Source organism: Buteo buteo, chromosome 21 (genome assembly GCF_964188355.1).
Source record: "Buteo buteo chromosome 21, bButBut1.hap1.1, whole genome shotgun sequence".
NCBI classification, from domain to species: Eukaryota; Metazoa; Chordata; class Aves; order Accipitriformes; family Accipitridae; genus Buteo; species Buteo buteo.
In genome coordinates this window covers 792,058-817,726 of record NC_134191.1, presented here as the reverse complement: position 1 = coordinate 817,726, position 25,669 = coordinate 792,058, and the positions used below count along the sequence as shown (strand labels likewise).

The window sequence follows — 25,669 nt, the reverse complement described above, 5'->3', positions numbered from 1 at the left end:
CCACAATCAAACAAAAGAACCAGTCCTGCTGGTGTGCTTCATCTTTAATACACTGCCTTAAACCCTCAAAACACTATGCCTCCTTATGAAATCTCTCCGGTGTCATCCACTCCCAAGAGAGACAACATCATTAACCCCATCCTCCAGGTGAAGAGGCATTGGTGCTAAGAAGCCTCACCATTCAAATCCACAGCACCAGTGCACTCTCAAGCCTGGCACAGGAGTCAGGAGTGCAGACCTGGGTCCTTGTCGCACCCTCCAACATCAAGGAGACACCCCCGGCATGTAGCCTGCTCCCCACGTTTCCACAGCGCCACAGCACCCAGAGATATGATGTGTTTGGATGCAGTAAGATGCACAGCTAGCTGGACACGTTACATCAGTTCTAGAGTAAAAAAGGACATTTGCCACGAGCTGTCAGAGCCCTGGCGTTATGTCTTCTGAGGTGACTGCGAGCACATTTGAGTCTGAAAATGGAAAACAGCAAACAAACATTCATATCTATCTATCTGTGTGAAGTAGTTTCCAAGAAATGTCCTTGACTTTTTTTTTTTTTTTTTTAAAATCCCCAATGAAAGTTTAATTCTGAAGAAGTTCTTCTCTGGTTTTGTGACCTGCAAAATTATCTCCGTCCACCCGGTGCCTCGGGAGAGGTATGCCATCTGCTATACGTTCGTCTCCCATCTGACATGAATGTCTTCTCACCACATTCAAAAAGCATTTGTAAAGCAGTAGGCAACTACATCAACAGCACAATCCACGAGACACACAAGAACAAGCCGTATGATTAGGAGAGGCACACAATGTGCATTTCTTTCTTCCTCTTCTTCCCACTCACCCTTAGTTTTGAGCTGACCTCTTACGTGAAGGAGATTATTGTTATTCCAACAGTGTATCTCAAACTGCCATCCCACAAGAACAATGACTACCTGAGTACTCTCTTTGTTACAGTTTCACTTTCACAGGTTTATAATATGACATTTTCACTTACAGTATGTTTGCTTATTGTTTCTTGAGGGATTTTAGCAAGAGTAGGTCAAGAGCATAGAAGCACTGCACAGGAAAAACTGCTTTTAAAAACGTGAATCACTCAGAACACCATCAAGCAAGGATGTTAAAAGAAACAAAAATTGCTTTACAAGAACCTGCTACTGAGAGCCTGCTTCCCAATTCACTTGATATACTCCAAGTTAAAACTGGTTCAATGCTGCTATTTATTTTTGTTCAGTTTTTGCCACACCTCCCCAGGTTCCTCCTGAACTACCCAAAAAATGCAATTACAGTGGAGATCCTGATTTCTGGTTACATTTATTACAACAGAAGTCCCATTCACTTTAGTGGTAAAAAAGAACAGGGCACTACAAGAGTCTCTACAAAACATTTAGTGTATTTAGTGAAAAGTAAAATGAAGAATGGTTAAAGGAAAATCTGGCAAAATAAAGCTTAATCTTGCAGAGTTTCTGTATGTGACTGTTACATTCATTTCAAAGACCTGCGACTAGGATGTCAGTCTTACAGTTCCCTCTGGGTGCAACACTGAATGTACACAGACCTTCACACCTTCACAGTGCGCTTAGAAACTGTTTGTTGCAGAATGACCTGTACAGTAAGTCCACCTTCTCCATCTCTGGCTGATGTTCATACCCAGCCCTAGCCACAAAACACAGTTCAGTTCCTCTGAGGTGTGAAACAAACTGGTTTCCATCGCAGAATAAGGCTAGCTGTCCCAAGTTATCAGTATTTCTGTACAACATCTAAATAACTCACATTTTCCTACCCACAATGGATGTAATCTGATTGTAGCTTGCTCTCTCCTGGGGCTTCAGTACATCTCCAAAATGTGAAGTTAAGCATTACTTGCACCGTGGTGGTAAAGATCCACCTATTTCTGCACCACAGACAGAGGAACAGTTCGTCCTGCCCCAAGGAGCCGACAACCTCACTTGAAAACAGGAAGCAGCAGTTGAGTCGAGCCAGGGACCTCAGCATGACTTATCGCCACAGATCAGCCGATCAGACCGTTTTCTAGACCTCACAAAGCAACCGAGCTGGTTAAAGGAGAATCACACAGCACGTACACTACCCAATCACCACGGCAGCACAGAAGACACATCTGACAGAAGCAAACGGCCGGTGCACAGGCAGTTTCTGGTCCTCGTGCAAGATGCGGAGTTCGAGGACCTGCTGCTGCTCCTACTCCTAACTACCGCCCTCTTGCCCGAGTCTCTGTGCCTCTGCACTCCCCATCAGCTGAACAGACAGAACGCTCCTGCCTGCACCTTGGAAGCGCTGGGAAAATAAAATCATTAATACTCTTAAACATTTTGAAACTATTACACGGGTATTTACAGAAATGCCAGTGTTACTTAATCCAGTGGCCTCTCTCAGAGCATTGCTTTGATGCTGCAGGGGAAACTATAATGTATCCAGCCAATTGTGTAATGCTCTACACAGGAATAGAAATTGTTTTCTGATCTCTCTAGCAATCACATTCCACCCTGAAGCATGATATTCAATTGTGCTGACCTCAGCATGCTTAACTGTACATAATATTGACTGTACAAGTACCCGACGCTTTTGAAAATATGCCCATCTCCAAAAAGAAACAATCATTAGGCAACACTGCAAAATAAAAACACATCACAGTATTCCAGCCTATACTTGGTAGAGTGTAACCCTACCAAGCTATGCGCAAATAACTTCCCAGTAAGCAGTCAGCACCCTCTTGTACACCACATCACTGCTGAAGTACTCAATATGACAACAAACAAGGTCTTTTACTTACAGAAGAGAAATACCAAAGGAGGAGCCTTTGCCAGACTTCCCACGACTGCCCATTTTGGAGGGGTACACGCAGGCAGGCTTCAGTCACCATGGTATGAAAAGCAAGGTGAAGGATTCACTGTGACTCTTTTCTAACCGTTCAATGCACATTGTGTGATCCCTTATGCAGGCAGGGATTTTGGCACATGATCTCAAGGGCATGAAGCACCACACGCCAAAGTCAATGGGAGATATCCCACCCATTCAAGAGGACTTGCTTCAAACCCACAGCGCCATGCTCGACAGTGGCTGAGTCGTATTTTCAAACAAAACTATCTTTTGGCCAGAGCAGGACTTTCCCAACCCTTAATGGTCATTTAGGGCATGCTGTCCCTCTGGAGGAGTTAGCACATCCTCCCAAATAATAGAGAGGCGAAAACAGCTGCCTACAATAACATTTTCTTAGAAGGCCCAATACGTCTTCATCATCTAACAGCAAATCTCCTTCCAGTGGAGGTCACTGCTGATAAGTGGTCCACAGCATCCTTCCAGAGACACTGTTGAACAGACATCCCCATCCGGCTTACAAGGTCCAGAGACACAACTCCACAATAACCATGGGTCACCTTCTGCAACACCAGCATAAATCTGGAGTAACTAATCAGCTTTTGACAGCAAACAGGAACAGATGATGGGAGTTCAAGAAAAAGCTAAATATACTCTCTGCTCTTGGCAGGATAACCTTGCAGACAGTATTTCTTCCTTCACTGACCAGCTAAACACAGTGTCTTTCGATACTCTCATGCAGCTTTAGTGTATCACTTCCCATTAAGGAGACAAAGCAGTTTGCAAAAAAGTCAACAGCACTGCTTCCATCTTGTTCTGAGCTACAGCCCGCTGTTTCACACTGCATTCCCACTCCAGGGCTACATTCCCAAACAGGACTCATCTGCACAAGGCTTCGCCTCCTGATCATCATTGTCTAGCAACGCAATTCCAATCTTCAAGCTCTCTTGCAGCTTTAATCCTGCTACACTGCCAATACTGTAAAATGACAGCTGAATTTTTTTCTCTCCAGATCAGATAAAGGTCTCCATCTTTAAAATTTCAAAACTATCATTTAGGCTCTTTCCAAATATCAATTAACCTTTTTTCACACAGAGAAAATCTTAAATTCTCTTTAGAGCCTTTGCCAACATGAAAGCTTCAGACTGCCACGCTAACAGTTCAATCTCTAGTTCTTACTCTTTTATGAGTTCTTCTGTAATCTCAATTATTAAATTACAGAATCATCACAGAGTTAAATTTCCATGAAGTGGAAAAAAAAAAAAAAAGGCAGGGGGAGGGGGAGAGATTCAAATGCAGACTTCTTCCCCAAAAACAGTTCATTTAAAACCACTAGGTCACTAACACTGGACAGCAAGTCCCATCTTGTCTGAGCCAGAAGCTTTAAACACCACCATCAATATAAAAAGTAACTCACTGCTGTGAGTTCCCTCAGATCTCAGCTGCTGGCCCACTGTAAGCTTACACAGACAGAAGCTTTTCTGAGCAGCACTTAGTTGATCTGGGTATGTCAGCTTTCACCACGCAGTAAAGCGGAATTCTAGTCACCTTGGGGGGGGGGGGGGGGCAGGGGAAGCATTTTCATTCCATAGCAAGGGTTTTTATTCCCATGAAACAATTATTGATTAATCGGTGCATTTGACAGAGAGAAAAAAGTTGCACACACACAAGGCCAGCAACCTAAAATTATTTAACTGGTGATCTTGAGCTAAGAAATCTGTTCTTGAGGTTATCTTTTTTAAACGAGCTGTTCCAAGTAGCAGAACATCTCCTCAGGCTCTAATCACGCCACAAAATATCCCCAAGACCACAAATAACTCTTCAAACAAAGCTAATCAATGCCACAACATCAAAAAAAAACCAGTCTTTGGGGTTCTTCCCTGGTGAAGGGAAATCCACTGTTTCAGAAAGACCATGACAGGGACTTCTGCTGTGGTCCTCCAATGTGTGATACTGTTCCACAGTGTTGGACCTCAGAGGTGAAGTTGGTCCAATAGACTGAGAAAGGCAGTGGAAAACCAGGCTCCCTTTTCCCTTAACGGGAATTATTAAAGCCAGATCTCCATCTCCTAATCTCTGGTCATTTACACGGTTTTGTATCCTGTTTTCTTTTTTAAATATTTACTCTTACAATACAAGCAAGATAGTAAAACAACACTGAGTCTCACCTAACCACTAATTAGCTTTGCTATCTAGATAATAACCAAAGCAAGAGCCATATGGATAAAATCCTTGCCCTAGAGAGCTGTAGCCCCGAGCGTTCCCAAGAGCAGCAGGATTAGCAGCCACCCAGAGAGCTGCACCCCCTCTTCTCTGTTTGTTTTACAGACAGGCCACTGAGGGTCAGAGGCCAGGAGGGACAGAGCTAAAAAATGAGGGATGCTCAACTAAGAAACAACCTCCTCTCCTCTTTCATCTGTCTGATATAGACACAAGCAAGAAACTGTAGGTAATTTAACTCTACAGTCATTCTAACAGAAAATTACTGAGCTTTCCTGCACACCTGCCATTGCTGCAAGACAGAGCAATATTTTATAGAACTACTTTGAGAAGCAAGATGCATTAGAGTAACTGCAATCTCTTGCCACATACATGACTGTCTTCCCAAAGGCCTATGTGGAAAAGGAAAGTAAAATCTTTTTTTTTTTCTGCCCTCTTCAAAGCTATTCTTCAACTTCGAAGGAAAGAAGCGTGATAGACACTAATGCAAATTCTTTTCTGAAGCTGTTGGACACAGAGAGGCTGCATCGTTTTCCCAAACTCTCCAGCTCCCAGACTAACAGCCTGCAGCACCAAATATCTTCATGGAGAACCTCCCCTGAATGTCAGCTTAGCTTCAGCAGTCAGAAAAGGACATCAGTAATGCTAACAGAAACAGTTTTGTCATTCAGGGTGGCACACTGTTCAAGGCAGCTCAACAGCGTGAGATGGGTAAGCAAGAGAATCTCGCAGCCGTAGCCGCCTCCCAGTTTCCAGCTCTCTGGTTCCCCCAATCCCTCCCATGCCAGGGGTTTCCCAAACTGGGGAACTCAGGCCAGAACAGACAGACACACAGCTCCACAGCCACATCCGAACAAACGCCTGAGCACCAGCAAAGAGGCACTGCTGTCGCTCCCCTCTGAGGAGGCTGCGCACACAGAGCTACATCTGGGGACCCACCTGCTAGAAGAGGCTAGGACAAAAGCTCCAATTTCCGCACTAGAATTGTAACACCACACCTTTTTACATATCTTTGTTTTTAAAACAAAGGGGAAGATTTAAAATAAAGAGGATGATTTAACACAAAGGGGATGATTTAAAACCTCTCCCTCCCCACCATGGATGGGATCCTAACAGCTGCCTCCTCATTGATGAGTAATGACAACACTGGGATAAAGAACAAGGCTGTATATTCCCCAGCCTGGCATGCCAGGGCTGCTGTGCTGTTGATGGTGCCATTTTTCACATGAACTCTCAAACCAAGCTGCTGACCACTCACGGTCATTGAACAATCCCACAGCACTGTGGCAGTGAGAAACACATCAGCCCCATCACACCGACTCGGTCCCAGCCCAGGGAAGCATACTACAGCTACATAAACTCCCTCAGTAATTTTATTTCAATACTCCTTCACTTCCCCTCCTAAAATTGTGTGTTGCAATACACTGTTCAGCAGCTGCCTCTTCCCAAACTACTGCAGCGGTCTTCTAGAGGTGAGAAAAGGGACACCAAAATAAGTCATCTCGGGCCAGTTTTTCAGAGAAAAGTTTACAAATCAGGTTCTTGGAGATGTGAACTGCTTAAAGTGCATCCAACAACCGCAAGCACAAAGCAGGAGCACTGGGTGAGGACTGGAAGCCAAAGAGGTCATCAGTGACAGGTACAAACCATTATTACCACTGTCACTGCGTGGGCTCATGCTGTTTACTCGTTTCTATGTCCTCCCTTGCTGCTATGATACATACCAATAAAATACACAGAGGTGGGGCACACACAACACAATAGTTATTAGTAAGAAATATTTGTCTTTTTTAAAGAGGAAGATTCGCTGGCAGCTCAGCAAAAGCCTCCTGGGATTAAATCAACATTCGGGATTAAATAGCCACCCAGGTTGTAAGAAAGGGGAGATTACTTCGTGCCAGTTTTGCTGAAGAGCGGCATGAGGGACACGACTGTACACGCCATTGTGCCCCTCTCCAGCCCCGAGCCTGATGCCAGGCGTTACCTGCTCGAACTGCTCCATCGCCGGCCGCCTGTCAGGAGTATAAATGCCTCTGAAGTCGGTAAATGCATTTCAGAAGGTGATTGCTGTTGCTGCTGTGGGTGGTAGCTTGACAAACAGCTACTGAAACAAAGCCAAATTCAGGCATGAGAAAATTTAAGAGCTTGAGGGGGAGGGTTTCCCCCCTACCTTCAACAGGCCAGCAGAAGGGGAGAGTAAATCCTGCTCCTGACAGGTGCTGAAGCTGTGCACACAGAACTTAAAATATTACACCTTGCAGAGGCTTATAAATATCTGTTAAGCACCTGAAGCGCATTTGGTGCTGCACTCTTACAGCCCTTGAAACTCTTCACCTGGAACCAGGACTAGCTACAGGCCATGAGTAAGTGTTGTAAGAGGTTTTTACTGTTATCAGGAAGAAGGGTAGATTGATAAATAATGCCTGCTGCACCCAGGTACCTGCCAGTTATCAGGAAAGAAAATAGCCAGGCTTACAAGGATCGAACTATTGTTCTTTTCTATTGAAATCAGCTCTCAGCGGAGGCCCTGGAGCACTGCAGGACCCCAGCTCCTGCATGCCACCAGACCCCTTCCCAAGGACAAGCCACATCCTCTGGGCTGGACTCATCGTCCGGCGCTTCCAACCCCACACAAGATGACCCACAGGCGCAGAGGTAACAGAGAGGCTGGAGACCCAGGCCATCCCCACTGGAGACAGCACTCGTCATGCACACGCACAAGCCAGAGGGGCTGCGGAGGGTGCCCGCACCCGCTCGGGGCAGCGCGCTTCGGCCACACGCACGCTCGCTCCCGGTCCCCACACGAGGTCCTCAGCCCAAGGCAGGAGTTCGGGCCTCCAAAGTGGACCAAAGCCCGAAGGAGGCCTCTTCACCACCGCATGCTTCCAAACACAGCTGGATTTCATTCTTTTAATGCACTGGAAGAAAGTCACCTTAATGAAAGAAATCTGAACCAAAGCCTCTCCATGGGACCCACAGCCACCCCATGGGAAGTGCAGGCTCTGCCCCAAGGCCATCAGCTGCAGGAACAGCCATTGGCTTCCATTTTATACGGATGCTCCCACGTGAACCCAAGGGTTTAAGAAGCACGGTTGATAAATGCGACTTCTGCCCCATTCTGGGGGTCAGGCCACACTAATGAGCTTTAACCCAGAGCTCCAGCTTCCCCCTCCCTCGCCACAGGACAGGAGAAGCACAACCTCCCACACCAACCATCCACCTGTGGACACTACAAGGTGCCAGGAGATGAAGCCAGGGACCTGGACTCAGGAAGAGCGAGTCCTGCAAAAGGTTCATGCCTTGGCTGCTCTCTTTGCCAGCTTCTCCATCTTTAGAAAGAAAGCAATGCTTTCCTGCTTATCCTGCCAGAGGCACCTCCACTCTGCCATGTCTGGTTAAATAGCTTCAGCTGGTGCCAAAGAGCTGTGTCTAATGAGGAAAAAACACTTTAGTGATGTCACCTGTCTTTTTTTTTTTAAATATCACCCCACATTCTGCTAGAAGGCCAGCACACAGGCTTTCAGGCCCCCATCCAGCTCCCCATCTAAACGGGGCCACGCACCTAGAGAGTCTTACGGTTTAGCGATGTCTTGACGAGAAAGACCAGCCACAGTGCCTTGGCACACTCCACTTCTACCGTCTGCACCAGCGTCGCGAGGCCAACGGCCCGGCCGTGGCGAGACGGTGCCCAGTGCCGTACCCACGCGCCTGCCCCGGCGGGCAGGCAGAGCTGGCCGTGAGAGCGTTGGACCACGTACCGGGTGTCTGACCCAGAGCAAGGCTCCCGAGCACACAGGTACACACATTTCTCACAAGCTACTGTGAGCTGGCAGCTCCTTCTCCCCTCCGACCGCAGAGGAGGCCCGAAGCTAAGGCATTTTAGGAAGGTCCATCCCAGCAGCAACTATACAGAGCTGCCGATGGTCGGTTGCTTGCAGGAGCCTGCTGACTCAGTTGCACCATCCCAGCCTCTGCCAAAGTGCTCGGGACTTTAGCTTTGCAGGAAACATCTCTGATAGATCCAATTTGTTTCCATTAGAGACTGCCAATTAATCTTTATTATGAATCACATATATACTTCTCTGCTATTCTCTGCACATGGCCCTCCCAGTCCCCGCCCATGGAGGTCTCATGTAAAACCCATCTGCCAGGACCACACTACCAGACAGCCCTAAGGAAACACAGAGGATAAATGGAAGATAACAACAAATAAATCTATATGGGAATCAACCAAATAAGGAGCAACGCTGAGCAGTTATTCTGAAGCGTCACAGTAGAAACTAGATCAGATTCATCAGGCTCTGCTATCTTTTGCAGACAACTCCACTGAAGCCAATGGAGCTACCACCAAGGCATGCCAGCTGGCCCTCGGGTAACACTTCCCTACATTTTGTTAAGCAAGACAATTAAGCCAATGGAAATTTTATAACTGCTTCTGTGATTAATATTTAGCAGTTTCCTATCAGCCCACCCAAAGGGGTGGAACTTTCTTCTCTTTTGCACAGAACCATTTTATTAAATGGGCTGTCAAGTTTCAAGCCCTGATGCCTCCTCCAATTGGGAGCCAAGCTTCCCTCCTGAGCAAGCCATAATCCCAGAAAATAATTTGGTATGGGAATTTTCCAAAAATTTGCTGAGCAAAGTGGAAAGAGAGCAATAGGTAGGAAATAAGAATAGTCATAAAAGAAGTGATGCAGCTACTGCAATAGAAAAAGTAAAATGAAGCTAACAAGCAATGAGAAATTAATCTAAGTTGCAGTTCTCATATGAAAATGGGAAAAAACACATTGTTTTTCTTTGGCCCCAGGTTTGCAAGCCTTTTTAATGTTTTCATATGCTAAATCCATCAAAACTCTAGTTCTATTATCAATTTACACAGCAACTAAGAGTCCTAGAAGTGCAAGAAATCATCTCTTTACCACTATGCAGCCAGATGCACCATTTAAAGACTACCATCTTTAGGATCACCAGGGATGCTTTTCACCTGCCAGCCATATGACAGAAGAAGATGCTATTGACTCACAGCAGTCTTCCTGCCAACAATAACCAAATAGATCACACAATGACCTGAATTTTGCCAGGGTGAAAGAAAAGCTTCAGGAAGCAATATGAAATTAAACAGCCAATCAACATGATGCCCAATTTTCTGCAAGATTTACAATGCTGTACCATAGACAGTTGCATCTACATAATTAAAACTGGTTAGTTTTGCTGCATTAAAGCAACAAATAATGCATTTCACAGTAATGAGGAAAAGACATTTATTTATCTTTCTGGCCAGCTAGACCAATTAAAACTGTACGTCTGAAAACACTCACTTTAAATTGTGCATCTAAGGATATACTTGTATTCTGCACGTAGCTTTAAAGTGGCAGTTGTAAATATGCAGCATATCTTTATTGGCATTTATTTTTAATGCAACCATTCCCATTTGCAAATGTAAGAAAGACAAATAAGAAAACCTGACTCCTAAAATGCACCCTTAATATTTTCTTTCTGGTACCGTCAAGCGAGCATCTGCTGCCAATCCTGGGGCAGCTCTCTCTCCTCTCCTGACAGCTGAAGGAGGATACAGATCAGCAGCAGAAGGAAAGGACGGACTCACGGCACGATAACTGACAGGAGAGACCACACCATGGGAAGGCGCCTGTCAGCGGTACGTGCGTTTAGGAGAGGTCACAGAGAGAGGTCCCCATGCACGGGCAGATGGCAAACACTGCAGAGAGCTGCAAGGACAGCCAGCCTGCAGCAGCCACAGACAGCAACAATTAGGTATTTCCACTCCTAAAAATGGAGCGGCACCAACCCAAAGCCTCAGGCACCCTGCATCACTACCAACGCCACGTAACCATGGCCTAGCTATCAGCCCCCAGCCCTCCCTACAACATGCAGCAGGAGTGCGTGCAGCAGACAGCACTCACACGCAGGCACACCCCCCGCACACACCCTCTATCTTTTCAAAGCATTTTCAGGACGACTCCTTCCCACCATGAGAAAAGCAGACACCATTCTCCAGGGAGGGAAAGAAGATACAAAGTCATTATGGCTGATAAATCACCCCTGTGTACAAAGATTATTCACCAGTTAAACTCTACTTACGCCAATCATGCTCCCCACACAAAGTGTGGACTCATCGATTTTTTTTTTAACCGAGGCCGCGGCACCCTGGAGCAAGGAGGTCGGGGCAGGGCTCGGCTCCCGCGCTGCAGCTGCTGACAGGCTGTCCCCAAACCATTCAGGGCCTCTGCTCTACTTCCCAACAGCCCGAGAAAGAGGGCTTTCAGCTAAACTTTCCTAAAAATCAGCCTAAGCAACGTTTTTTTCTGCCCCACCATGTTATTCCCAGTTGTCTGTCAGGCTCCTCTAGTAATACTTGGGCAGCTGAGGGTTTTTTATGCACTTGAGGCACTGCTGGATGATTATTGCCTTTTGCGAGAGCCCCAGGCACTGGCTGCCACCTCATACCCTCCAGGCTGCCTGGGAGGTCACACTGGCCAGCACCCTGACCGTTTCCAGTCCTCTGACATCTATCTTTTAAATGCATTTTAAACGCACCTCTGCTGTGAATTACTTTCACTTCCACCCATGCCGATGTATTCCCTGGAGTTCACATGCGGGGTTTTTCCACCTTTCTCCCTGCTGTTTTCTTGACCATGCATGCCACGGGGACCACCACTGTGCTGTGTTCAGATTTCAGCCTCAACCTCCATAACAAGGCATCACTTCTTCAAATTTCCATCTCTTATCTATATATGCCAGCTCTTCTGTGCCAACATTTTGTTTCCGTTAGTCTCTCTTGCCATGGCTCCCCCTTTTCTTTCTTTCTTTCCTTCTTTCTCCCCGTTACTTCTCCATTTTAGTCTTTCTCTTGAGATTTGGGTATCCGTCTTCACCAGGGTAGCAGGGGTTTAGATATGAATAGAATAACAACTAAATCCCTGAAGGGAACAAACAGAGTATCTGGAATAATGAGGTGGCCTACATGAAATTCCTAGGTCAAGCCAAGAGAGATCAGGCCTTGCAGAAGGGGAGCAGAAGTGGAGATGGGTGTTTATGGTCACTGTCACGGCCTCAGGAGAAGGTTTAGGTGATGACAAACCCTGCCCCATGTCAGGTTTTGCTGACACAAACAACACACAGATCTGTTGCATTTGCACACAGGTACATGACTAGTCAAAGAAAAAGCCCCATCCCCTCTGCAGAGCACCCTTGGCAGCCGGTCCTCCTCAGGTCCCTACTAATGTCATGACCAACCACTGACTTGTCACTAAACCTTTCTGACCAGTTACATTTTCTTCCACTGCCCCCATTTAATGATGAAGCGTGGGACACGACAGAGCTCTGCACCAACTCCTCTGGAGTCGGACGTTTATCCTCCTCCAACCATTTAGCAATGTGGGAAGGTCAGAGCCACCCGGGTCCCTGCAGGGAGGTGACAGTGAGGGTGACAACTCTCAGGGCCGGAGCCCCCTTCACCTCACCAAGGTCACTCTGAGACCACGCTGGTCCTGTGACGGACCTGATGTGTCTCAGGGACGGAGCTGCCATCACCTCGAAGGCAGCAGGCAGGCAGCACATGCAGACTTTGGGGTCCAACTCTTCCCGCCTCGCCCCAGCTTCAGGTGCGGTTAAACTCTCACCACATCCGAATTAACCTTTATTCGGATGAAAATACAGTCTGAGCACCTTAAATCAGAAAATGGACATTTCTGGAGGTATAATTAGGCACAGAATGCTATCAAGGAAATTATTACCAGCCCATCAGCAAACTCAGTCTGTGTTACAGCTGCCCAGAAAAGCAGCCCAAAACGTGATCGCTGTGGTGCAATAAAACACCCTTACACATAACTCCAGCGTTAACTGCCTAACATATGGAAACCATGAGGCTACAGAAGTCGGGCCAGGAACGATCATGGCAAACGAGTATTCCAGTTACAAACAACAACAAGTAAAAATATTGGAGATGTCTGCAGCAAAGCTTTTGGAACAGATCAGGCCCAGTCCTGCCTCCAGCTACCCCTCTGCAGCCCCAAGCATCTAAGAAGCAGGAACCAGGACACCTTCGAGAACAACGTGGAAACGTGGGACAGACTCTATGAATAAATGCAAATCCCCTCCCGTAAAACAGAACAATACCACAGGCTAAAAGAATATTTCATCTGCTTAACTGCAGGGTGCAATAACATCAATTTGCCCAAATTACACACAAGCAGAAAGGTAATTGGCACTGAGTAGAGCATGTTGTGACTGTTACATCACTCTTCAAAGCCAACTACAAAAGGCTGAAATGCAAGAAAGTAAACAATGGCACGAAATCAACAGACAGCCCCTTCCCCAAAATCCTTCCATCTGGCATTGCACTGCAGCACTTAAGCAGCTCCTTTTTCAAAGCAGTCTCTGTGCAGTTAAGACATCACTCAGCTGAGCTCAAGATCCAACATGCTAAGTGACCTCTAGAGAAAACAGGAAAGCTGTTTAGTTTGCACATTCACAGGTTAATTTGCAGAAAAGCTGGTTTATTTTTTATTTAACTCTGTCTTAACCAGAGACTTAAACATAGCAAAATGGTGAACGCACACCTATATAAAACAAACAACCAAAGAGAGACTGGAGCCAATTTTATGTAATAGCTGAGGGACTCAAAGGGGGCAACTTAACAAAAATACATTAAGTAAGCAGTTAAGTATCCTCAAACTGAAAGTGGGAAAAGGAATTGTCATCACCTAACAGAATTAGGAGTTGTCACAATAGTGAGTAGATTTACGAACTAAGGTTATCCAACAGTATCCATTAATACAGTTTGCTAGGGATACTAGAAATCCTGGTTTTGTAACAGAGAGATGGCTACACGGACTAATTTCTTCTGTCTGACCACACACACTCGGTCTTTCACGAGACTGCAGACATTTGTGATGTTCCAGAGAGTACCAACTTTCCCACAGCAAGTCTAACTGCAATAAAAATTAATTTGGAGCCTGACATTTGACGCTCGGTGGTCTCGACAGACACAACCTTTAATTATATTCTTCCCTGATATTTAGAAATAAAGCGCTCCGCTTCAAAGGTCTTCATCCTGCGACGCTAGGACTTGCATAATAATGATTATGTCCCTGGAAATCGCGGGGCCTGGTGCACGGCGAAGTTCCTTACATAAGACCTGCAAGACCGAGGTGTCTCCCCGCCGGGGAGGCCTCGAGCAGAGCCCCTCACCCGCACGCCGGCGCTACCGGGTTCTCCCTTCGGTGAGCGGTCCCCGAACGCCGGAGCTCCAGCTCCTCTGCCGGCAGCCCGCCCGCCCTCCCGGGGGATCACGGCTGCCCAAAACGAAGGCGCTGCCCCCCGAAAAGGGCAGCCTCTCGGCGAGGGCGGGCTCGGCTCGCCTCGGGTTCGACCCGTTAGCCGTTACGGCCGGCCCGCACGCCGAGTTTCCCCCCGGCGCCCACCCCGCGGGGCCGGCACCCTCCGCCGCCGCCGCCGCCGAGGCCCCCGGGGCCGCTCCGCGCCCGGCGGCGCCGTCGCCCGGGGAGGGGAAGGCGCCGGGGGCAGCGGCGCGGGGAAGGCGGCCGCGGGCTCCCGCAGCCGGAGCCGGAGCCGGGCCGCCCCGCCGCGCCCCGCCCCGCACACAAAGGCGGGCGCCGCAGCCGAGCCCCGCCGCCCGCCCCGCGGTGCGGCGTCCCCCGCTCCGCACCTTTGACCTGCGCCTCGTAGTCGGCGATGATCTCTTTGTCCTTCTTGAACTTGCCCTGCGATGACATCTTGCGGGAGGGCGCGGGCTCCGCCGGGACGCCCGCCCCGCCGCTGCCCTCCGCTCCGCGCACCGCACCGCAACCGCCTCACCCGGCCGCGGCCCCGCCGCCGCCCGCAGCTGCCTTCATTGGCGGCGCCGGGGACACCGCGCACCGCCCGGACCTCGGCGAGAGCCGCAGCGAGAGAGACCGGCCTCGGGAGCCGAGCCGCGCCGAGCCGAGCCGAGCCGAGCCGAGCCGAGCCGAGCCGCGCCGCGCCGCTGCCCGCCGCCAGCCGAGGCGGGGCCCTGGCGCCCCTCCCGCGCTCAGGTTGCGCGCGGGGCGGGGCCGCCGTGAGGGGCGGGGCCGGGCGGGGCGGGGCGGGCGCCCTCGCGCCCCGCCTCCTCCTCCCCGCCCCGCCGCCCCCGCGGTCCCGCGGTCCCGGGGGCGGCCGTGGGAGGGGGGGTTCCGTCCTCAGCCCCCCCGCTCCTGCTCCAGCAGAGCTCGGCCCGTCCCCGCCGCGGCGCGAAGCGGAGCCGCGCCGTCAGTGAGGGCGCACGGCCGCCCCCCGCCGCCGCCCCCCCCACCCCCCGGGTGCGGTACCTGCAGCCCGGAGGCGGCGTTCCCCGGTACCGCGGCGGAGAAGCCCGGCGGTGCTGACCCCTGGCACGCCGCCGTCCCGCCCCGGCTCCCAAACGGCTTCCCGCGGGGGTGCGTCGGGGTCCTGCGCCGGGCTCCCGGGAGCGGCACCGTCACGGGCAGGAGGGCCGCCGGCCCGCCCTGCCCTGACACCGACCGGCTTCCCGCGCCACCGCAGCGCATCGGTCCAGAAGCCGTCCCTCTCTCGGGCCAAAAGCGCCGGGTACCGCAAGACGGACGGTAAAGCAGCGCTGGCGGGTGAGGTGCCCCTCGGGAAGAGCAAGGAGGTCTCTGGGGCCGTGCACCCAGGGCCGCAGCGGGCCCCGCCGCCCGGGCACCCCACGCCAGTCCCCCTCGCCTCCCTGAAGGCACGGCTGATCCGCAGCCACAGGCCAAAAAAATGCAGCCGCAAGGGAGTCGCCAACATAAAAGCAGTAATAAGCGCGAGCGCGGCGGCACAAGAGAGGTTTACGGCACATATTTAACTCAAAGGCTGTTTGGCTCAAGCCAGGACGTCTTCTGACTGGCACCATCTCGAGAAAGCTGCAGGTCCCAAAGCATAGCAAACGCCGTTGTTCAGAGCAACAAACAAAAGTTTGCTTCTGCTCCTCCAGCCCCAAGAGCAGGCCCGGCACTCACATGAAAGGCCATTTTGAGAGGAGAAACTCTGGCTTCGGGTAATCCTTACAAAGCATCACCTCGTGGTGCATCTGTAGGCTGGCTTGTGGAGGAAGCAGTTCGTTCTCCCTTCTGTTAATCCATCGTTACGTTAACCCCGGCCCTGGCTCCTTGGTCAATCGCTGAAATACATGTATTTCAGGAAAATCGTGTTCAGAAAATGTGTGATGCACAAGGCTGGGCTCTGTAAATGCCCCTCTCTTTGGGCTAGCCTCCCCAAGTACCACGACACCGCTTCTGCTTCTCTTAAATCCTCCCCTGGAAACTGTGTTTTCCAGCACTGCGTTTTCCCCCCTGAGGTTTGGAAGTGTGCAGGTCTGGGGGGGCAAAACTAACTGCAAACCAAAGTGGGATCCAATGAAACTGCTGTCCAAAGGTACAGATTTCCAAGTGAAGATGTGATGCAGCTTGAGGGGGTGCCCAGGCAGCCCCTTCCCTCGCTGCCCTCAGCCAGGTGAGCAGAGACGATGCTGCGGGGCCCGTGGCAGCCGGGCAGCGATGCCCGCTCCGGGCAGCACCTGCAGGAGCAGACTCCCCTCCCTCTGCGCTGGCAGCCAAAAGCTCACGTCCAAGACAGCTACCTTAGGGGCATAAAAGTTGGAAAATCTCCTCTTCTGTGTGGGCACCATTTCTGCAGAAACAGAGCCTTGCACGTGAACGCAACACAAACATTTACCGCAGAGCCCCTCGCAAGATCAGGGTGTGACGTACGGGTGACTAAGGAGCGGTAGCCAGGAGAGAAAACCCCTTTGCAAACTAAGGATCTGATCCTAATGAGTTCTCCAATTTAATCCGGAAGCTGTTTTGAGAGGGGGGCTGCACTTGAATAGATTTGTCATTTTTTTGTTAACAATTAGGAAAAAAAGGAAAAAAATGTTCATTCTAGCAGAAGCGGCAATACTATTTAAGGCTCTTTTCCAGGGGTTTTCTGCTTGAGTAAGAAAGAGTAGTTGGGACAGAGTGTCATGAAAAAAACCACACACGTTTGTCAGCAATGAGTTTTCAAAGCGGCACGTACTAGTTCTTGCGCTGGCAATGCCTGCGTATCCAGCCTCTTGGGAAGCCAGACCCACTGTATGGCTTCTCTGTCCAGCCCCAGCTACACTCCGATTACTGCTCTGCACAATGAATCCTTTTGTTGGTATCTTGTGTGGAGTGAATTCAGGGAGATTTGATGATTCACAGTTATTCTGCCAGCTTACAAAAAATAAACCAAGCCTATTAAACAAATAATTTACCTAGCCCTAGCAGGCAACACAGAAGAGCATTCTGCATTTCCAGCAGCCATAAAAAGACCCAGAGAAGAGGGAGACAAAGAAAGCGCTACTGGGGGAAGCGGCAGCCTTTGCAGAGCGCCGAGGCTTGGGGCTGCAGGGCTGAGCTGCCATCAGTCCCCGACTCCCGTGAGGACGGAGGAACTCAGAGCCCTTCGCAGAGGGAGGACAGCAAGCTGCTTTAGACACTCACTGGGCACAGGGAGAGGTAGAGCCCAGGGACCACAGGGTAGGAAAGGGCACTGGAACGGTGGTTATGAGCATGGGGCAACTTTTCGTGGCAGGGGCAGAAGCAGCTGGAGAGCTAGCGACGGTCTCTAGGACGAGTTGTGCTGCGTGGATGAAGCAGGGCAATGCACTGCTCCAACAGCCCAGGGTTTGGAGGAGCAAACCTCTCTGGGAGGTGAGCAAGCGGGGACAGCAGCCGTCAAGGTGTGAAGTGACAGGGACACAAGCAAGCGATTTGGTGGAGCTGCTCTGTGGGATTCACTCTGTGCCAGTGTGCAGACCCACAGAGCAACCAGGGTCCCCGAAATGGTGGCTGCAGAAGTATAGGGGCAAGCTGGGAGGAGCAGGGCACAGGGCAGCCCCGGGTATACCCCAGTAAAGCAGCAGTCTGGTCTGCGAACCCCCAATCCGATGGAGCCAGGCACAGATGAACGGAGGAAGCAAAGTGGGGAGGAAGGGTGAGAATGAAGGATCTGACAGGGGGAGGGTTGGGTGCAGCCAGCGCAAAAGAGGCAGAAGGAAACAAGTGGAGAAAGAGGCTGTGAGTAATCCTGGGGGTGAGCGGAAAGGATGCAGGAGGGACCCAGGTGCAGGACCTGCTTCCCTGGTCTCGGCAGAGAAGGTGGGGCGGGATTAGGGAAACATCAGCAAAGGAGCATTGACACCTCAGTTAAGGACAACTAGGAAGTCTGGAAGAAAAAAACAATTGCTGAACTGAGATGAAGAAAAGGGGCGAGAGGGGGAAAACTATTTATTTGGGATGGGGAAGCCAGGAAGCTGTGCCCACTGTGTGCCCAAAGATGGGTCCATCCACCAGCTGTAAACCCTCAGCAGTGCAGGGAGCACACCGGCCCTGCCTCTCTCTCTGGTTTTGTTTGCCTCACTCACCGATACCCTTAACATTTTGTGTCAAAATACCTTTGAAACACAATTTAGCCTGGTCTGAGCAGTTGCACAGCGCTGAGGATGGTCAAATGGGACAAACGAACCAGCCAGCAGTACTGCACATTATCGTTCAGTAGAATGGACGATGCAGAAGGCAACAAGAACCAGTAAAAATGCTGTGTGCAGGGAGGTGGCTGGAAGATGAACTTACCTCCAAAATTTTGCTTAGGTTGGGTGAGGAATTTTTGGTGGTGGGCAATATAACAGCTGACATGGGAAAACGGAAGAGAGATCACAGATCTGTTAAGCTCCTAGCAGCTGTGATAAAGAAAAATAGAAAAATAACAACAATTTGTACAGAATGGGAACATGGCAAAATTTTTCGTTGAGAGGGATTCTGTCCAGAAAATCAGATGTGTAACAGACCCTAAGAGAGAAGCGGGCTGAGCAGGGCTAGGAGATGATTCCAGGGTGTTCGGGTGCAGGCATGAAAACAAGAAAATAGTAGGACATTGTAACAATTGAAGACAGGAGAAAATGGGAGTGTCTTGGGCATTTTACTGGCCATAATAAATCACATATCAAACAAAAGGTTCAGGAGATAAACCTCTGTCTGCTACAGAGAATCTGCACAATCCTCTCCATTAATGCGCTGCTCCTCTGCACCATTCACATTAAATGTTTATCTGCTGCTCCAAAAGCATGAGTTTGGTAGTAAATCTTGCTCTACATAAAAACACGTTTTTTGGCAGAACTACTCTAGCAGGAAAGAAGAATAATAACAAGCATTCTGCAAGCCAAGTGACAGTCCTGCAGCTGTCAGGCTGGTGGGGTCCAACAGCGATGCTGCTGGAAACCCCTCGCTCCCGGCCCGCGCCCCGCACGCACATCAGGGCAGAGGGCTGCCTCTGGTGCTATCCACCGACAAGCGGAAACCTGACTTTCTGCGAACAACAAATGTGGCAGCGTTCCCTGCCGGGGGAGTCCAGGAAGGGGCTGGGATGCCATGTGTGAGTCCCAGCCCAAGTTGGGGTTAGCCTCATGGGAAAAAGACCGCCCGGGGGTGTACTTGGAGTGAGGCTGAAGAGGAGACACCAAGGAAAGCTGAGACGTGTCAAAGAATGACCCTCCAGGAATATTAGGTCTCTGGAGAGGGTGCCATTGGGACGTGAAATGATCTGTCCTACACAACTACAGTGTATAAATTCCCAAAGCAAGGAAAGTTAACTTACATAGCAATTACACATTTCTAAAGCACATGGATAATGATATTGTGTTCCTTCACAGCAAAGACCAGTATGGTTGGGACCTTATAGTTCAGAGCTCGCTCTCCGCAAAAAAAAAAAAAGACAAACCAAAAAAAACCCCAAATCCAGAAAAAGAGAAGCACAGGCCATTTTATAATAGATTAATCCCAGCAGCAGTTACTTCTTCTTGTAACATTCACAGGTATTAGGAGAGCAAGTACCAAAATTTTCTGATAACAAGCTGTGTCATAGGACAGATTTTGATGTTCTTGCCAGATTGGTTCAAACAGGTGTGGCTGCCTCTGAGGTCAAAGCTGAGTATCTGAGGATGTTAAACATCTTTTATGAGAATGGTCTGCAATACAATGGTGAAAGAAAAATACCCAAACAATCAGGAAATTATATAATAGTGTCAGGATTTTCTGCTATTCAGATATCACTAAGAATAAAGAAGCAGCGATGTCTGAAGAAAAATAATCCAATCACGAATTAATGATCTTTAATAAATATCAATGTCTAAGATCCTTTGCAGAATTTCTACTTAAAACAGCTTTTTAAAAGGAAGGATTACATTATAATTCACTTTGTGACACTTTGAACACAGAATTTTTAAATGAAGAATGGGATGGGATGGGATTTAATCATCATAAATTCTTCAAGCTTGAGGTATAGAGAAACCAACAGTAACTATGGCAACGTGGTCACTCCAGTAAGGCTAATGCAGATTATTTCCAGGGCTGTAGCCTTGTGTGTGCTCAGGAAGCATGGGTAATGTTTGCTTAAAGCAATTCCTAAATTAAGGAAAATTCTTTAGGCAGAAGCTGTCTTGCACTCTTTGTTTCCAGCTTCAGACTGTAAGTGTTTCATGATATGCTTAACATATACACAGCTGCCTTAGAAGTGTATGCAAATACTGTTTCCAGAGAGATACTCGCATACTACTGCCCTAAGTTGGGCAGACTCTCTGGTCATACTAACTCTCACATTAGTGAGGTAGGCTGGAGACAGGCTGGGTGGGCATGCTAAGCCTCAGCTCATACGGACATGGAGCTGTTTGTTAAAACACTTCACAACTTTATGCAAGGATTAACAGCTGCAGTATTGCTGCCAGTTACCCACCCCAGAGAGAGACAGCTGATGCTACGTGACCCCAAATATTCCTTGGTCTTTCTGCCTTCCGGAGATCTTCGAAAGGCAGAATTCCCTATGCTATACCTTGGTTTGATGGAGTTGGGGAAGGGGGACAGACCTTTACCTTTGATGTGTTGCAGGACCCTTTGCAACCTATCTGGCAATTTGCCATAGACCCCTACTCAGTGATAGCAACTATTGCAGTTTAGGCTCAAGGGTCGCCAGGAGGTATGGGCTCTTTCTTGGGCTTGTGTGACCTACAGCAAACTGCTGAGAGCAGCCAGACTTAGAGGGATTGCTCCCGCAAAAGAAGGGCTCATCTTCAGTGGGACCATGGGTGGAATAAAATCTATTAAATATGAACTAGAGAACCAGAATCTGGCCCTGATGGCTTGTCTGGTCTGCAGATATTGCAGGGCACTAATATAGCTGAACTTCTGCTGGAAGAAAACTTCCATATACACGTTGCCCAGTGTAAGAATAAACTGGTTGGAGACATGTAATATGGAAGCTGTTTGCGCTGCATTACATCACCTTTGGTTTTTTGCACCTTACATACTCTTTCCTGCCAGCAAAGTGCTGTTATCTTGTCATAATAACAAGAGAACTAGTTCTCCCTCTGTGCCCTTTTTTATCTGTGTGTAATGAAGTGCCATTGCAACTTGGCACTGACATAGCTATATCAATGCATCCTGCCTTTGCACCCAAAATAACTGCATTCAAAGATGAATCTTGGTTTCCACATTGCCTTAGGTTTTCCACATGACAATTCTGGGAGGCTGCAAGGCTTAAGACATTCTTGAGCCATTTGAGATGCTCAGATGAAAAATGTGTCGCATTTCTCTAGGACGGTACTGGTATGGTTCTTTCACCAGATACAGAGCTGGAAGAACAAACTAGGGAGCAGACCTAGGAAAAAGCAGCCCCTTTCTGTCCACGTTTCATATTGCAACTGCAGCAGGATCTTGATAGCCTGCCTACTGCACTCAGGACCTGCATCACTGACTAAAGCTCTGACTTCTAGGCATAACCTGTGGATGCTTTCTCTTCCCCTTTCCCACCAGGAGATGGGAAATAGCCCTTCCCAGCAGCCCCACAGTAAGCAGCAAAATACCCAAAACCTGTAACTGCTTCATTACAATCCTTGAAAGACAGAGCACACTTCAAACAGCACAGGAGAGAGCAGTCTCCATGGGGTGATGAACAAAGAAAAGCTGCAACTGTTAGGTGGAAAAAAGGGAACCACAAGCAATCGCTGTCACTTCCATCTATGGCCTTTCTTACACTACGCAGGTTTTCCAATGCAGATCTACAAGGACAAGGTGAGCTGACCCAGACTCCCTCCTTTAGCAGTCCTGGAAGCGATGCTCAGCACGAGTCGCAGTGACAAAGCTGGTGGCAGAGTCAGGGGCCCATCTGTGCTGGAGCTCTCTGTGTGTCCTACAACAACAGCCTTGAGCCAGCACAGCGGTGTTGGGAATCTTTTGGAAAAATGATCTGCTGTGGGCAGTACCAAACAAGACTTGGTGCAGCAAATTTACTATAAGCAGCTTCTACCATCTATTCTTCAGGTTATCTGCAGTTTGCCTTCACTAACGTTCACGGGTAACAAGCCTATTTTTACTGGGAACTCTTAGCAGAGAGGGCTTCTTTGCCTCCCAAACAGTTCATGTAGGAGGATGTAATTTGGCAGCCAACATGTTCCTTTCCAGGTAAAGCATCCCAGAAGTTTGCTTTTTATTTTTATTTTATTTGGGCTGCCAACAGCTCAGTCATAAGTAGAAGGATATCTTCAAAAGATACAAGTGTAGTATCTTTGAAGACATTAATATTCAGAGAAGAAAGAGAGCACTCTAAAAATATAAGCCATCTGGATACCTGTCTTTCACTGTTACCATTTTTAAGCCTTTGTAGTAACGGCAGAATTTAGCATTACGCTGGTCAATAATTCAAGTGACTGTAAGAAATGGGAATATTTACTTGTGACTAAAAGCGCAAGGTACTACAATAAACAACTTGGCAACAGCAATTCTTCCCAGTAGCTGTAATTCTCCTGTAAAAGGCATTTGAGTCACACAATCAACTCAGAATTTGGTGTAACCATGCAAGGCCAAAGTTACCCTGCACATTGCTTAAGCAGTTGTGAACGGTCTCTTGCTAACAGTTTCCTGCTAAAGATCTGTGACCTCTTATTTCCTCAGGGAGATTACCAAGACAGTGCGGTCGAAGCTGTGCTTTCATTTCTGTGCTGCGATCTGCAGATTCTGCTGGTGCCTGGGCAGCCGCTGCTTCAGGGAAAGGGCGCCCAGCGCCCGCTCCGATGGCACGGAGCGCAGGGTGTCAGGCAGTGGGGAAAGGTGGCTTGAAGACACACTTCTTCAGCATGGGAGCCTCCACACTGACCCACATCCTTCCTCTCAGGAATATTCACAGCTGTCCCAGCAAAAGGTGGGAGGGTCTGTTGTCCCAGGCCCTTTAGGAAGGACAACACCTGCACAACACTGTCATTTGCATATTAATATCCAAGGTGTGCATTTGAAATCGAAGTAGCTGTTTAAGTCCTATCCGTAGGACAGGTTGGAGTCCTTTGCCCTGTACTACTTAAGCCCACAAATAAGCGCTTTTGCACAACAGCTCTCAGGGAAAAGCGACAGGAACCTTGTTTCTGGTTCACTCCTTTGCTCTACTTCCTCAGATTTAATCTTGTACTGAAACCACGGTGGCCCAGACTTCTGCTTGGGCTAGTTCCTCCTGTACACACCCTGCCGAATCTGAAGCTGCTGGAGCTATACTGTTATTTGTATTCCTGCTAATTAAGAGTAAAGCTAAATATGTAACATTTCCTGTGCAACAGTCAACCCCCTTTCCCCATATGTCATTGTTCCTCTCTCTTTCCATTTACCCCTATTCTCTCCCCCCCCACGGGTGAGGATTCCCCCACCCTGCACCCCCAGGAGAAGCAGGTCCCCCACACAGCACGGTCCCGCACCCTCGTCATCTCCTCACCTGCCTGCAGGGCAATGGCACTTTCCATTTCCACGTGGGGCACAGCTATGCCGCCTGCCAGCCTGGCTTCCCGTGGGCTCCAAGGCTTCAGTACAAACCTGTATGATTTGTTGCAGCTGAATTTGTAATTTGGATGTGATTTCACCTACGCTTTGCTCATATGGGATGGTGCTGTTCTCCCCTGGTCACCTGCTCCCAGAAGTCCATCACAGTTCCAGTAGCATTTCACATTTTGTGTTATCTAAGGCAAACTTCGTTGGCCTTTCTTCCCCTTGCACCCATTTCCCACAGAGATGAGCACAGTTAACCCTGTCCGGAGCAGTGCCCATCATGCATGGCACACACAGACGACAGTCGAACGCAGAGCGACAGAACGTTTGGTCCAAAGGTTCAGCTGTAACTGTCTCCACGCAGAAGCTTTTGACCTCCGACAGCCGAGGGTTGGGGCTCTGAAGATGACAATCCCACCAAAGACTACGGGGGTCGTTTGTCTCACTGTGTTCTACCGTAACGGGGTGATTTTGCATGTGCAGAAGTGAAACCAGAGATAGAGATTCAGGGGCCTTCTCACGGTCTGCCCTACAAGAAATAAAGCCTGTGGGGTGGGGGGAAAGGAACTGAAATGCAGTATTGCTTTAAAAACAATTTTAACATTAATAAATTCAGACTACCTCTGTTACAGTAGATTATACATTTCTGCTCTATGCCATTGGCATAAAGTGAACTTTGCCAAAACTGAACTTGCCAAGAACTATTTGTTTCTTTTTAAAGAATATTAAGGCTTTGGGGATTTTGGTACAGAATATGAGTTGTGGCTTAAAATACATGATGTCCACATGCAAAAGAAATAAAGCCAAGAAATCTAGTGTTTATAATCATCCACTGAATTTAAATAAGTTAATTTGATTTAATTGGTTTCTAAGGGGAAGGAGGAAAAAGCAACGCAGGAATTCTTGTCACAGGAAGGCATGATTTCTATCTGAAATCTAACACAATTAGTGGAGTAGGATTCAGTTACTGAAGGCAAAGAAGAAGGCAAATCAAGAGTCAATTGAGTTGCTGCAAAATTTAATATCTTGCTGTCATCTTTGTTCTTAGTAGAGAGTTGCTGTAGCAACAGACCAAAAAAAGAACTTGCACTAGAGGAGGAGCTTGCTGCTCTTTTAACGACGTCTTTTTATCATCCCTGAATTACTGTTTATGAACAATCAATCACATCCAGCAGTATCAATGACTACAGATACAAGGCCAGATCCTGCAGATATTAAGCCTATCACACAAAAAGAACTGTGTTTTCAGCTCCTCTCTGTAGGCTACACAACGGCAATTTTCTTTTGTAGGATTGAGCCCATTTTTATCACATGCAAGATGCAGCTATTCCTTGATCCATTTACATCACCAGTGGCTCTGCACCTTGCAGATTAGGACTGCTTGTGACTACACATCCTATAAATAAGAAACAGTTTTTCCTACCACTTTCTTTCCAGATGATGCAGACGGCACAGTAGCTCACGAGGACAGGGCATGGGGCAGCAGACCACAGCAGCTTCTGGGCTCATGACCACAGAAGCTTCGGGGCTCGTTGCACAAGGCAGACCTTCCAGACCCCTGTGCGTCGGGTCCAACTGAAGCCAAAGAAATGCTCCGGCGTGTCAGTGGCTGTCGGGCACTGACTTGCTTTCTGACATTTGGGTCACTGCTATTTATTGTTCGCAATTAATTTAGCCACACATGATCTCCCTTTCTCCATCTGCAATATGAAACCCACTGATCATATTTTTAGGCACTTTGGGATCCAGAACTCATA

General features: G+C 48.6%; 1 protein-coding gene across 6 annotated transcripts in view; it reads right to left on the bottom strand.

The window, feature by feature from the left end:
• The window catches only part of SRGAP3 (SLIT-ROBO Rho GTPase activating protein 3), a 173,692-nt gene that overhangs the window by 117,186 nt on the left and 30,837 nt on the right, over positions 1-25,669 (bottom strand). For 5 of the 6 annotated variants that reach the window (XR_012653877.1, XM_075053398.1, XM_075053400.1 and 2 more), the window contains exon 1: positions 14,738-15,048. The exons of the other annotated variant lie outside the window; for it this stretch is intronic. Coding sequence is in view for 4 of the 5 variants with exons in the window: in XM_075053398.1 (XP_074909499.1) it covers positions 14,738-14,804 (67 nt within the window). In the remaining variant the exon portion in view is untranslated. Of the gene's footprint in view, positions 1-14,737; positions 15,049-25,669 lie in introns of those variants that run through there. 6 annotated transcript variants of the gene reach the window in all.